Source organism: Xenia sp. Carnegie-2017, unplaced genomic scaffold (genome assembly GCF_021976095.1).
Source record: "Xenia sp. Carnegie-2017 unplaced genomic scaffold, XeniaSp_v1 HiC_scaffold_23, whole genome shotgun sequence".
NCBI lineage: Eukaryota > Metazoa > Cnidaria > Anthozoa > Malacalcyonacea > Xeniidae > Xenia > Xenia sp. Carnegie-2017.
The window spans coordinates 13,836,667-13,852,539 of NW_025813486.1; the positions used below are offsets into that span (position 1 = coordinate 13,836,667).

The 15,873-nt window shown below is 38.1% G+C and overlaps 1 protein-coding gene across 1 annotated transcript; it reads right to left on the bottom strand.

Moving 5' to 3' along the window:
- Positions 1–6,689: 6,689 nt before the first annotated feature.
- On the bottom strand, positions 6,690–8,000 carry LOC124449164. The gene is given in 5 exon segments (XM_047000115.1): positions 6,690–7,346; positions 7,349–7,383; positions 7,561–7,800; positions 7,920–7,925; positions 7,984–8,000. Coding segments are annotated over 5 exon segments (636 nt in total). The 3' UTR covers positions 6,690–7,008.
- Positions 8,001–15,873: the final 7,873 nt, after the last annotated feature.

Below are 15,873 nucleotides of genomic sequence, written 5' to 3' on the forward strand. Positions count from 1 at the left end.
ATTACTAAACTGCGACTATAAAATCCTGGCAACTACAATGGCACATAGATTGATAAGAGCTCTTCCAGAAATAATACACCAAGACCAAACATGCAGAATACCCGCAGGACAATCATAAACAATATCCAAAGGATAAGGGACCTCACATACGACGCCAACACAAGGAACGACAACATGATACTGATCAACCTAGATCAAACCAAAGCGTTTGATCGCGTGGATAGAAGATTCCTATATAGAACAATGACAAAACTAAATTTCGACCCACCTTCATTCAATGGATAAAACACTCTACCAAGGTGCAAAGACCTTCATTCTAAACAACGGACACATGTCTAAACCCGTCTCCCTGAGGAGAGGAGTCAGACAAGGCTGCCCTCTCTCTCCATTACTTTACGTTATCGTAATAGAAACACTGGCAAACGCCATCAGGAAGAACGACAAGATACAAGGCTATACACCTGTAAGCGGAAAAGAATTCAAAATCACAACATATGCGGACGACGGAAAAATTAGCGTGAGTACGGATAGAGCAGTAATAGAAGTATTTGAGACAATAAAACAATATGAAAAAGCGACTGGCAGCTTACTCAATCTGAAGAAAACGGAAGGTATATACATTGGAAAACAGCAAGGACGAGAACATGGCCCGGTGCCAATTAAATGGAAAACAGATAAGATCACAGTACTAGGCACAAACATCAGCAGAACAATGGAACAAGATTGGAGAAAGAAATTAACGAAAATCGAACAAAAACTAGAAAGATGGAAACACAGAACACTAACATTCAGCAGAAAGACCTTACTTATACAAACATACGCAATGGCAGAGATTAATTACCTAGCATCGTGTTTCCCCAAGCCGGAATGGGCGGCAAATAAGATCGAGAAGGACATATTCACATTTCTATGGGGAGGGAAGAACGAAAGAGTGGCACGACAGACATGTTACGCCCCGAAAACAGAAGGAGGATGGAACATTCCTAACCCCCACACGCAACGACAGCTACTATTGATCAAATGGATTAAAGACATCACAGACAAAGAGAACTTAACGGCAGCAATCACCATGAGCAGATACTGGAGCGGACAACAACTTGGAACAATAAAAGAAGAGTGGACATGGCTACGATCTAATACGAAGCCCCATGGCGACCCAGAAAAACTACCGCCATGGTAGGACATCCTAGTGAAATTTGCTCAAAAAAATCGAAAAGAACTAGCACAAGTGAAAGAGGAGGAGATTAACAGAAGCTACGTGAAAAACAAACTGCAAGAAATAACAGAACCAAAAGCAATAGCAGAATGGAGAAGAACAATAACGATAGGAACAACATCGATGGATGGACAAGGATATGGAACAGCCTAAACACAAATGAGGAAAGAGACTTCCGATGGCACCTGTGCCACAGGGTACTTACAACGAAGAGCTACCTACAGAAATGGGGTATGAAGACCGGATTAGACTGCCCATTCTGCAGACATCGGGAAGATATCTTCCATGCACTAACCTCTTGCAAGAGAGCCCATAGGATATGGAAACAGGCCATGGAACTGATCAAAGCATTCACCACAAAGACAGTTAAACCATCGTTAGAGACACTGATACTAGGGAAGAACATGCCAACAAACCCAATAGAGAATAAACTGATAGACTACATAATGCACGCAACGGCAGCAGAAAGATGGAGGACGCGAAATAGGGAATTCTTTCAAAGAAACAACAAAGGAACAACATTCACAAATGTAAAGAAGAACATCAGGGAGAGAATAACAAGGGAAATCAAGACAAAACACCAGGACACAGACAAAATATGGAGCTACAAAAATGTACTATGTGAAAAAAGAAACGAAAAATATACAATAAAAATATAGAAAGATTAGTTACCTTAAAAATAGAACAGAAAAAGACATCATTAGAACATAGATAAAAAGCACAAGGAAAAAGAGCATCTGTAAATAAATTAATGATGGAACAAGAAATATACTCTGGGAAAAACAAAAAAAAGTATCTGTTCTTATCAGCTTAATAGGAAATTGCTACTCTTGATCAAATTACGTTAATTGGTTCGTTGGAAAGTAAATTGGTCTACTAATTGGATTACGCTCATTAAGGTTAGTGGAATTGGATTTTGGATTTGTATTTACATCGCTGGATTGGATCGGAACTGGAATTGGAATTGGACGACCCTTTGATATCATCGTACTTGGCTTTGTTTACGAAGCGATACAGAATTTCAGCTTTCGACCGGTATTCCCGTACATCGTTCGGTTCGGCCCGATTTATCGTGTTTGACCACGTTATTCCTTTACTACAATTGGCCTCACTATCGCTACGAACACTGTGTGCGAATTTCTGCTCATATATATCGCTAGAAAACCGATATTTCGAAGAAGACAAACTTTCACGAGCAAGTTGCTCGAGATTCCGTCACGACCCCATTACGCGTTTGAAGGATCGTTCTCTCAAATATCGCATCGAATTTGCATTAGCACCGGCAATATAGGACTACAAACAGAATTTTGCACGAATTGACAACAAATTCACAAGAAATCTCAGCGAGTTTTAAAACGACCGTTGGCTGTTTTTCGTTGCCTGGCTACGATTTCAAATTCGCGTTCACTTTTCTCAACTCGTTATATTCGAACTTTTATTTATTGCTGGTATATATTACTGATATACACGAGTATACTCAGTCTCTTCCAAATTGCTCCAATATTTGGCAAGTTTTTCTATCCCAAGTTCAAAAAGCGACCGTTGGCTGTTTTTCGGTTGCTACGTAACGAATTTAAATCATTACTACATCGAATTGCCTGCTCAATTGACCGAGCAATTATCGCGTGACAATCACAGATCTAATAATACACTAGATAGTGCATCGGCTTACATTTCATAAGTAGTGGTTGAAGCCGGGCAAATTTACTCCGAGCCCCAAAGTAGTGAGAATCAATATGGAGTTGTATTAGAAAATATCTGGTCAAAGCTGATATCTTGCAATTACTTGCAAGTCACGACGGTTACATAAACTGGTTTACTCTATTAATGAAAAAAATCAATGTGACCATAGTTTTTCAAGAAAAAGATAGCAGAATACGCCAATACATCGCCGTAAAATTGATTTCAAGTGAAGCTCGATTTGAAAGCATCAGCAGCGACGAAGGCTCAAGATACTGGAATTTGCACATCTAAATATCGTATCACAGCACAATCTGCCACAAAATGTTCAATCAACGTCGAGAATTATCTTCCGATATTTATTGTTAAGTAAAACGAGTTGGAGATAACAGTTTGAAAGATTTTTCACGATTTATATAAAGTATATTGTTCACTGTACATAATTAAATATTGCACTGGATTATTGTACCAGAAATGCATTTTTCTGGTGTTTCTGGTCGGCAAACGAATATAGCTATGTCAAGATGTGAGTAGTTAATACTTTCAGAAATTATTTACAGAAAGAATGTGAAGAGTCTACCTCGAAGAGTCTATGTCTTGCTTGTCTATGTCTTGTCTATGTCTTGCTTGTCTTGCTTGTCTATGTCATAGAGTCTGTCTTGCTTCTTCGAATTTGTTTTATATTATGAGTCTACCTCTGTTACACCAAATTTTTGTGAAGTAGAAAATAGCAGGTCACTTGTGAAACTGTTGATACCACAGGTTGATACAGTTAAAGCAAGTTAAAGCAAGAAGAGTCACCAGACTTGTAGTATTGACTGTGTTTTACACATATATATAAACAATATATTGTCATAGTCTAAACCAGTGGGTTATATGGCCACTGCCCACAGTGCTTAATGTACTGTTATGGTGATGTTATGCTACTGTTTTCAACATTTTTATTGTCTTTTACCATTCAGGCATGTATATGCATATGAAACTTTCTACACATTGTTGTTATTGAAAATATCAAACCTAAATTATTTATTCTGAGCAAAATATTTAATTTGTGCTTGTAACATGTGTCAATTTCTGACTGATTTTTGTAATATGCCTGTTCTGTTACAATACATCCATAGATCGAGTATGATATCGTTGTATTTGCCACACGAACTAAGCCACACTATCGAAGATTGTCCAGTGATACGATATTTAGATGTGAAATTCTAGTACTTAAGCCTTCGTCGCTGCTGATGCTTTCAAGTCGAGCTACACTTGAAATCAATTTTACGGCGATGTATTGGCGTATTGTGCAATTTTTTTCTTACAAACTATAGTCACAATGATTTATTTCATAAATAGTGCAAAAAAGTTGATGCAACCTCCGCGATTTGCTAATAATTGCGAGATATTAACTTGGACCACATATTTTCTAATACAACGCCATATTGGTTCTCAATACGTTGGGGCTCCGGAAGTAAATTTGCCCGGCTTCAACTTGTATGTCAGTTGAACCATCTAGTGTATTATTAGATCTGTGGTGACAATAATACGGTCACATAATACGGAACTTTCTCGCCGCTTGTTCATCTGTCAACCGCAATTTTCACCGGACTCTCTCTGATAGTTGTTGCTGCTACTATCTTACGGCGATTGTAACGAGGGATAAACATTCAAACCGCCTTTTAACGATTTCGAGATACATAGTTTTTACACGTACGCGTTTATATATTCCCGACCGATCATTTGTTTGTTTACATTTGCATCGACCATCCTCGCCGTTAATTTCTCGCCGTACAGTGGACTAATTCGCTCACTTGTAGCACATAATTGTTCCTTTACGTGTGCTCCACAGTGCCTATCGACCATTCGTCCCGACATCGGTGATAACCGATAATATTCAGCGATTATTAATACTAGACTTTCCCGATCATATTTTTTGTTCGGCGGGTCAAGCGCATCGCGTGTCAATTGTACGCTGCTCACTCGCTAGTATTTCGAACGCTTTATACACCGTCCTACCGCCTGGCAGCTTTTCTCTGTGGCCCACACGTGTGATCACTATGGTGGCCTATGAGTGCCATAGTAATTTCTAGTGTTTCCACTCCATTATTGGTATTATTTCATTTCTATTATTTTACAATTATAGTTTTGTTTCAGTTTTGTTTTGTTTAATTATTTTTTTAACAGTTCAATTATAGTTTTGTTTCAGTTTTGTTTTGTTTAATTATTTTTTTAACAGTTCAATTATAGTTTTGTTTCAGTTTTGTTTTGTTTAATTATTTTTTAACAGTTCAATTATAGTTTTGTTTCAGTTTTGTTTTGTTTAATTATTTTTTAACAGTTCAATTATAGTTTTGTTTCAGTTTTGTTTTGTTTAATTATTTTTTAACAGTTCAATTATAGTTTTGTTTCAGTTTTGTTTTGTTTAATTATTTTTTTAACAGTTCAATTATAGTTTTGTTTCAGTTTTGTTTTGTTTAATTATTTTTTTAACAGTTCAATTATAGTTTTGTTTCAGTTTTGTTTTGTTTAAGTTTGGCTTTTTCTCCAAATCAGTTCAGTTTTCCAAAAATAAACTGAATCAATCATATGCCATGGCCTATGAGTGCCATAGCCCACAATTCCCTGTAATTCTTACCTCATAAACCCTATATTTCCATATTACATGAAGTGGGCTCTATACTTTATAAATATGGCGGAACGCATAAGGAACTCTGATTGGCACATGATTGGCCATATTCGCACGTGGGATATATTTTTGAATTTTGATTATTTATATTTATTTACACTTTGAAATTGCTACCATTCCGAAGGCTGTTTCTCTAAACTATGTCAAAACGAAATTTCAAAGAGGATTTTGCAAAGTTTAAGGAGCGAATCTCAAAAAAGAGAAGAAAAGAAGAAAAAAGTTCCAAGTCGGACATGTCGAAGGAAGGTTATCAAAAATACGCAAGGATTGGGCCGTTAGCAAGTGTTCCTTTTGGTGGAGAACCAACAATCGAAAATATTAAAGAGGCATGCAAGCGCTATTTCAACGTGGAAGACGGGTTGTGCTGTGATGTACTAGCTGGGGAGAGAGGGCCATCTTGGACTGAAACGAGTCAGATAAATAACTGGAAGGTAATCCATGTTCGTTTTATTGAGGGAAGTGATGAGAGCCATTTGTGTCATGAAAAGCCGATAGAAATCAGTTTCAATCAACGGTGGAAATCTCATGAGACCCCAACGAAAAAGCCTCCATCAATATCCACGAAAGTTGCAGCCTTTGTTCCTCTGAGTGCTATGCTTAAACTTGGTAAAATAATTCAACCAACAGAGGAAATAGTTACACTATATATTGAAGAATTCAAAATATGTGATAAAACATGGGCTCAGCCGTTTGAAGTTACACTCTCTATTTCCAAACAGAAATTTGCAAGTGGAGGTTGCAGAGATGCATACATTGCCACCCCATATCAGGTTGCAGCCAGGAAAATATGTGCTAAAAAAGTTCGAGAAGAAAAAGTTGGGAAATTAAGCAGCTGTTTAAATCAATTGAGGAGCACACAAGAAAAGCAGTGCAAATGAATGCACTAGTTAGGAACTTTGCCAAAACATTAGCAAGTGAGGCTCCTGTTGAGTATGGTCATGTTCTAAATTACACAAATGTTTACTTTGGAAGGCTTTATAGTGAGTTTGTAACATTGGAAAATTATATAGAGGGTGAATTTCAAAAGTATGTGAACAACACTGGTGAAGTTTGTGGGAGTTGTGAGGTAACACTCAAGGCAGAATCATTCTGTCACTATAGCTATGAGAAGTCTGGACAATAGCTAATGGTTTTGGACATCCAGGGAGTAGATCATAGTTTGTTTGATCCAGAGGTTGCAAGTTCAACTCTTATTGATGAGATTGACAGGACAATTTTCTTTTGCTGTGGCAACCTTTCGACAGATGCCATTGATAGATTTAAGGTAGAGCATGTTTGCAACAAATTTTGCCTTATGCTTAAGCTCAAAGAAATGTAGATAATATAGTGAAGTTTTGACTGACATTTTAAATCAAGTTTGATTGACAGTAATAATGTTTTTGTTCAAATTACTTGATTAAGTTCAGTTTTCAAAATACGATTTTAATAAAGCGAGTTTCTATTGTGTCTTAAAAATATTCACATCAACATGACTCTTTAAGTATAAATAAGCTTCCTTAGCATCACTGGGATTAATTTCATGTATTTGGGGCAAATGCTTCTTACACTCTTCACGAACAGCTGGTCTTATATAATCATCATTGTCTTCCAAAACATTTGATAACTCAGAAACCTCAAGCAGTTGTTCTTCTGTAATATCAATTCCACATTGTTCACCACCATACTTCTCTGGAAAATGGAATATGTGTTCTGGAATTCCTGCTGGCAGTTCTTTTCCTCTCTGTTTACGTGTTCTGTGGTTATTCCAAACACACTCACGAAAAATATCTAGTTCCTTTGAATTATTGGGATGTATACATAAGCCAGTAAGTCTCTTTAAGAAACAAGTAGAGTGTTTGCATGTTGTCAAATATATTGTATCAGTACATACAAAGATATAATACGTTTCTCCCGATTTTACCACTTAAATTTACAATTAATTTCTACAATTTACAAAAGAACTAACATCAGGCATGACTTGAAATAAAATGCATGCAATTATCATAAGTACCTGTCATTTTGATCACTGGAATCATAATCTCCACTTTCAACCAAGCATTTAAGTTGTTCCTTAAAAAACCTTTCCATTCTCTCAAGAAGATCCCTCCACCACCTTTCAATCTTGTTTTGAGTGGAAGGTCCATAAATTATAGCATCTAAAGCGTTATACAAATCACCTCGTAGGAAGCAATGAATTGTTGCCATGACATCAGTTTCTGTCCCTCTGTCTAACCTTAATGTTTGTGGCAAACTGGACAAAAAGATAATACAGACTTTAAAATTTTGATTGTATTCTCACTATTTTCATCCACAAAACATATGGAACATAAAATAGTGAACAATATAAAATTGAAATTCAAAATATCTTACCCTAGCCTTAAACAGATAATCAAAATAGAATCGTCCAATAACACTGTGCAACACTCAAAAGTACAGAAAATCTGTGGTCATTTTATATGCACAATAATATGAGAAATTCATGTCTGGCCTTCGCTTTTGTTGAATTAGGCATAGATTTTTCAAAATTGCCATTACTGAAATTCACGACTGTGGATTTCAAAATTCACAATTAATATTTTAATCTATGCCTAAACAGAGTTTGGATTCACCCTGTATGGGATGCACATATATTTATGATATTGCTCAAAATAAATGTAGGATAGTATAGTAAAGGCAAGTAGGGAGGGAGGGTTGTTAGACAAAAGGGACAGTAGGAGTGGAGGGTGGGTAGACAAAGCATGACAACACATCAGCCATATTTGTTTTCACTTGCGATGTATATGTTGTTTGGTTTTAATCTGTTTTATTTAATGATATTATGGCTCTTTTCATATGCTTTAGAACGTTTATTTCAGTAATGGCCAAAATGGGATACTGACGACTTTGCAGTCCATAAAGTCTATTAAAATGCTTTTATTTTATTAAATTTTTGATTTTTAAACACGAGGTAGTTTAATTAAAAAATTTAGTCTGTTAAAATATATAATAAATGATGTTCTGCACTTTTCATTTTTAAATTCAATATAAGTCAGAAAAATGTAAAATATTAATTGTCAAGGTTTTTTAATTTTTATAGCTCAGAACCTTATTTGATAATTGTCTTTATTCTTTAGATTTTGGCTTTGATGATGACTTCAAGACAGTGCAAAATGATCCAAGCAAATTCTGCTACATATGTGGCGAATTAACATTTGCTAAAGAAAGGCAGCATTACCAGCAATATCAAGAAATTGTACAAGGCGTACTTTCATTGTGATATGGGAGACCAAGACAAGCCATGGGCTCCTCATGCCTGTTGCCTTACATGTGTGAAAACTTATTAATCTGTTACCAAATGATCAGGAAGATTTAACTTAATGTAAGTAGTCAAAACAGTTCTAACAACTCCTCCTTCCCTTCATTGCTAGAATACTTTGCCAAAGGATTTCCATTTTCTTGCACCTTCTTTAACGAAATTTGTTTTTCAACTAAGCTGTGGTCAATTCCAGTCTTATTTTGTTCACAATAGTTGTGAAGAACAAAGCATGAGTAAATTATTACTGGTACATTTTCTAATTTTACATCGATCTGCTTACTTAAAACTGACCATCTAGCTTTAAGCCTTCCAAATGAGCATTCAATTGGGTTTCGGCTGATCGCAACAAATTATTAAATAGAACCTCTTGGTTTGTTGTGCATGTTTGGTATTCTTTCATGCAATACGGCAAAGAGGATAGGCTGGGTCCCCAATTAAATAGTTTGGGATTTCTGCATGACCTGGCACTAGTCGTTTGTAAGTAACTGGAAGTAGACCATTGCTCAACTTTCTATTTATAGAAGAGTTGGCAAACACTTTCGCATCGTGGACACTTCCTGGCCATCTGCAATCTACATCCATGAAACGACCTTAAAATCACAAACAGCTTGAACACTCAAGGAATAAAACTGTTTATAATTAAAATATTCTTGAGAGTTACAAACTGGTCTTTTAATGCATACATGAGTTCCATCAATGCATCCAAATGCTTGGGGCATCCCAAATTTTGCTTCAAATTCAGCAGATTTTGTCTCATTTCGTCTTTACTCATTGGCAAATGTATGTATTTCGGGCCGAGATGCTTCGCAATGGCATAACTGACTTGTACTACATGTCTAGAAACAGTACACAGCGCCACACCAAAGTATTTGCTGTCATTGCCATAGAGCGGTGTCCTTCAAAAATACAAGGTCATAGCCAACTTTTTTCTGCTCAAAGCCATATAATTTGAGAAGAAAGATCTGGGGATATAAAAGGCCCGTAGTTCGTCAGCTAGTTTTTAAATTCTTCCGGCTCATTCGAAAATTTTTTCCACGTATCAAGTGGCATTTCGTTAGATAAAAGCTTTGCCCACCAAGATTCTGTCCTTCCATTTTGCCTCCAAGTTGACCTCCGCTTTTGTTGTTTCTTTTGCAAAGCACGCTCGTCTTCTTTTTCGAGCGAAACAACTCTTGTAGCACACAATAATATAGCCATACATTGTACCATTTGATGATGGTTTAATATATTGATGACCAAAAGCCGTAAATTTGAATGAAAACGATCAAAACAAAAATAACTAATACAATAATCGTTATAAGTGCAGAAACGTTCGCCATGTTAGGTTTTAATTTTCGCGCGAAAACACCAGCGACTTCTCGCGCGATTATTGCCATGTAAAGTCGGGCTTAAAATTAGCCCGGCTTGCCGGGCTCATGTAAACAGCCCTAATAGGAAGTTGCTACTCTTGATCAAATTACGTTAATTGGTTCATTGGAAAGTTAATTGGTCAACTAATTGGATTACGCTCATTAAGGTTAGTGGAATTTGATTTAGGATTTGCATTTACGTCGCTGGATCGGATTGGAATTGGAATTGGAATTGGACGACCCTTTGGTATCATCGCACTTGGCATTGTTTTACGAAGCGATACAGAATTTGAACTTTCGACCGGTATTCCCGTACATCCTTCGGTTCGGCCCGATCTATCGCGTTCGAACACGTTATTTCTCTACTGCAACTGGTTTTGCCATTGCTACGAACACTGTGCACGAGTTTCTACTCATAACTATCGCTAAAAAAACCGATATTTCGAAGACGAAGACCCCGTCTACACGTATCCGGATTCGTTTGTATCCGCAAAAATTTTGTTGCGGATTCAAAACTTTACGCGTCCACACGTATGCGAACTCGGTGCGTTTTTGTGCGTCCACACGTAGCCGCGAAAACGATACAAATACGCAATTATTGCTTACAGAGCATGCGCTGTTATGAATAATGAGCACGCAATATTTTGACTAGAGATTGCTTCGATCATACGGTAAAATGTCGAATTGTCCAACAAAAACTACTGCTTCGGGGTCATCAAAGAAAAAAAGTAAGAATGAAGCTTGTGTGTGGACAGATGATGAAGTGGACCTTCTATTAAGCGTCGTTTTAGAATATAAAATCGCGAAAACATCAGAAAATTTCGATTGGGAAACCTGCCAGTCAAAATATGCTGACATTTTGCATCTGTTTATATCACAATATCCTTCCGCTGAAAACGCTATTCAGCTTGATAAGGAATTTCCGCATCAAGAAAATGAGCTTACAAAAGCTATTCTGACATCCAAAACGAAAGCCATTCGCTCAAAGTTTCGCGCTGCCATCGACAGTGGAAGAAAAAGTGGCCATGGAAGAGTTGTCCTTCTCTTCTTTGATAAATGCCAGGAAATATGGGGTGGCTCGCCAGCTACAACCACGCTACAAAATGGCATTGAAACGAGTCAAATAAGTGACGAACAAGAACTTGACTTGTCATTTAGCTCTCCTTCTTCCAGCACCCCTAATTCCCAACCCTACCAACAAAATATCCCTACCACAAGGTCCATCTCTCCACTGAGCAGGGAAAGTGAAACCTCAAATGAGCACGAGTGTTTGGAAGTCGATGATGAACAAGATCCAACACTAAAAGATTCAAGTTCCCTAAAGGAAAGACGAGATCTACTAAATAACAGATTAAAGAGCTACAGACAAGACAAACTTAAACGAAAACTCTCTGTTGACGCCAACTTCTCAATATTGCCAAGGAAGATATGGAAATGAAGAAAAGGATTTTTCAAAATGGATGATATAGACAGACAGCAGGAGAAAACATGAAGAGGTTAACTTCAAACATGGAACAGTTGACTGGTTCCATTGTTGAAGGCTTTGCAATGCTCCGCAAGTTATGCAGCAACCACCTGCTATGTCTTCTCAATTTGTACCACCTGTACATTATCAATCTGGTATATACAACAGAATGCGAATCATTACCAAACTAACAGGATTAGGAGAATGAAACATTCAACAACGATTATGAACAGAATTTGCATTTTCAGCCAGATAATAAGAGTAATACAGCATGAAAACGAAGATTGATTTAATGAGAATTTTAGTGCAGTAGTGTAAGAATTATAAATAAAAGCATGGTTTGCCTTTACTCACGTATAACTGTCTTAAATATTTTCTTTAATTCTTGTTTTGTTCATCATTGAATTATCTACAGCTAGAAGGTACACAGTTAATGTTGTGGAATCAGAAGTATACCTAAAATGTGGTTTGTAGCATCTTAAGTAATCAGGTCTGTGTTTGGTTAGGTAAGTTCCTTTTCCAAGGATTTTATGTCTTGACGTTTGGTCATTTGTTGGACGGTGCTGATGGGGGTCGCCTTCATTGGTTGTACTGCCGGATAGCCCGTTCGTCGTACGTTGCGTAGTACAGCAAGCTGTCCTTTTCAATATCTCGTCTCATCCTTTTTTAGTCTGTTTTTGTCAAAGTTTTGGCATTTATGCCAGAGCTTAGTATCGTCGAGAGTTCCTAGATCTCTCCTTTTTGTTTCTCTGTCGGTTTTGTCCGAGAGGGAGAGGTTCACAACCTCTGTCGATCTTCGTCGCTTGTAGCGGCCTCCCTGAGTGCACCGGTCTTGCATGTAAGGGTTCCTAGTCATTGCACACTCCAACTTCGTAACTTACCCGGTCCCCACCCAAAACAAGATCAAGTGTAGTAGCGTATGACGTCGGTACGCTCATTCTTTCGCTCTAGGTTTTTCATAAAATTTTGTAGTTAAACACTACATTTTCGTATTAATTTTGGTATAAAAATATAGATAAAGTTGTTATCTTTCCTGTTATAATATTCATTTTTCCTCTGGATAACGTATTATTGAAGAAATTTCGGTTTTCATCACGAAGCCTGGATTGACAGCAGACTTTAATTAAATTCAATTAACGGCAATAATTTCGTTCAAAGTTTCTGGAGTTCTCTAAAGCTCTATCACTTGGAATTTATATAAGAAGATCCATTGGCTATCTCTTAACACTTTTGGAAAGTTTGGCAACTATACGTGCGGTACTTTTGGAGATTCAACGTTTTTCTATTTGTTGCGTGAGTACTCTATCTCAACGTCAGAATTTAAAATATCGTGCGTTATAAACGAAATCGCCGGTTACCTCAAGATATATTGAAAGTTATATAATCCTTACCTTATATCCTGTTTTATCGTCATCTTATCTTTGATCAAGATCTTCGAAGTATAAAAACGGAGATTATCGTCGTTTCATAACAGAACTGAGAAGACAAGTCCGTTGCAGTTTGTATATCGATTGCTACGGTGACGATTTTTTAAATCCGAAATTTGCATATATTCGATGCCATCATTGTCAGGGAATTCCCCATCTTATTCTACAATTTTTTAAGCTACTCAGCAACAGCCAATCAAGTCCACCGCCCAAGATATACAAGGGGTTTTCCCTAATATATTCTGCCGCTCGTTCTACGCTTAAAAACAACAAATCCATCGAACATCATTGCTCCCAATAACAGACGACGCACGATGTCCCAATAGCCCTCAACGGCAAAGCTCTTCAACTAAGACTATACGATGGACAACTCAAATTATACGGATAATTGCTCACAAACATTCCATTGTAAAGACTGCGATTTTGAAACACACATACAAAGTAGACTAAGCCTCCACCGTGTCAAGAAACACCCCACTGTATTGACGATAACATCAAGTCAATTAATGTGGTTGTCGAATACCCCAAAGGGAAATCATTCTACTGCTGTATCTGCGACACGATCATAGCCTCTTTAGCAAACTTCTGCAGACATTGCCTGACATCACACCCCAAGTACCTCTCAATACATCATGTCTATGCACCATCTGCACACCTTTCGACACAACAAAAGGCGGAGTCCACCTCAAACGGTCACACAAACTACCATCCACATTCACGCTCAACCCACCACCCGTTGAACCCATAATTTCATTCGTGGATTATCATGACTCTCAAATAAACACCCCAACTCAAAAGGACCCACCTCAGTCGACACCACCATCCACCAGCCAACCCACCTCTACGAAAACGAGACAATCACGTAACATGAAAAGACACACTCGTGCCTCCAGATGCTCACTGACATTCACCCAACCCCCAACCAGCCCTTCTACAACATCAACACAACAGACAAGCAACAGCCCGACTCCAAATCACAATCACATCAACAACTATTAGCAACACCACAACTTGATTCACCAAGACTGCCCACCTCTATCTCTGAACTGCCATGCTTACTTCCCTGCCAAAATCAACCACTGCCTGAAATAACAACATCTCCTATTAATACACCACTCTCTACCTCTCACCCATAACGACACTTCAACCACTAACTACACAGACGATAACCCAATTAACGATTCACCAAACGGACACATCCCTCCATCACTCATCGATCGACCATGGGTTAGTGAGGTTGTTGACACTTACTCAGGCACAGAAGAACACACGTCCTCACAAGACACAACACCCTCATCAACTCTCCATGACTTTCACCCTCAGCTCACTACGCTACCAGATTCACAACCCAAACACAAGTCCTAATGACGTCTTAACCAATTCATACCCATCCACATTACCAAATCAGTCCGAGGAGGCTCTCACATCGCTCAAGCCAAAATGGACAGAAACATTTGCCAGAGACTCGGATTGGACACAATTCACTAATGACTGTGAGGAATTTACAGAAGAGTTATGGAACTACTGTAAAAACAACGGTAACTTGAGCAAAAACATCCCTAAGGCTCGAAATACTTCCAGACCATCGAATCGCCCTGTAAATGTAAACCGAAGGCCAATGCAATACAACCCTCGCGAGGCACGACGAATACAAACCCTTTACAGGATCTCAAAAAAGAGAGCAGCGCGGAAAGTCATCACAGATAACAAACCACCCTACTCTGGAAGCGTAGACGCTGCCGACTCTTTCTTCGAGAGACATTCTCTGAAAGAATGCCAACTCAATCTACTAAAAGACAAACTATCTGAGTTTGTTCCTTCGGGCCCTATCGACAACACGTTAGACGATGACATCAGCTCGAAGAAATAGATAAAAACTACGCTCTCTAACTCGTCTCCAGGTGCAGACCTCATAGAATATCGCCACCTGAGGCTCGTAGATCTAAAATGTAAAATCCTTGTTCTAATATTCAACCGCTGCTTACATGCTGACGATGTACCGGCCGCATGGAAAGCCTCTACGACAATTTTGATACATAAGAAAGGTGACGCTAGTAATATCTCCAATTTTCGCCCTATAGCCATGATGAGCTGTATTTATAAACTTTTCATGAGTGTCATTGCAAACCGCATAGTCTCTTTCTCCATTGAGAATAACATATTATCTCCTGCCCAAAAAGTGCTAGATCATGCAAAGGATGTTGAACACACCTTCATTCTACAATCCCTCGTACTCGATGCAAAACGTCACCAGAAAAATCTATTTGTATCGTGGTTAGACTTAAAATGCCTTCGGAAGTGTCCCTCACTCAGTCATAACAACAACAACTCTTTCCCATGTGGGCTTACCGTCTTCAATTGTTAACCTCATCCAGAGCGTGTACACCGATGCCTCAACGAATGTCTCAACACCAAGTGGTCTCACATGCAAAATACCAATCCTAGCGGAGTTAAACAAGGTTGTCCTTTATCCCCTATAATATTTAACCTTTGCATAGAAGTAATAATCCGTGCAACTGCGTCTACCGGTGCATCTATTGGGCCTGTCAAACACTATAATAACGACATCTCCGTTTTGGCATACGCTGACGACCTTGTATTAATTGCTAAAACTGAAAATAAATTACAGTCTCTTTTAACATCCGCGGGAGATACAGCAAACATCCTAGGCCTTACTTTCCGACCAGATAAATGTGCTTCCATCAGTCTTACCTACGGGAGAAGAGGGGATAACAACATCCACCGCAATATACCATCAGGGAACTTGATGCCTGCATTAAGGATCACG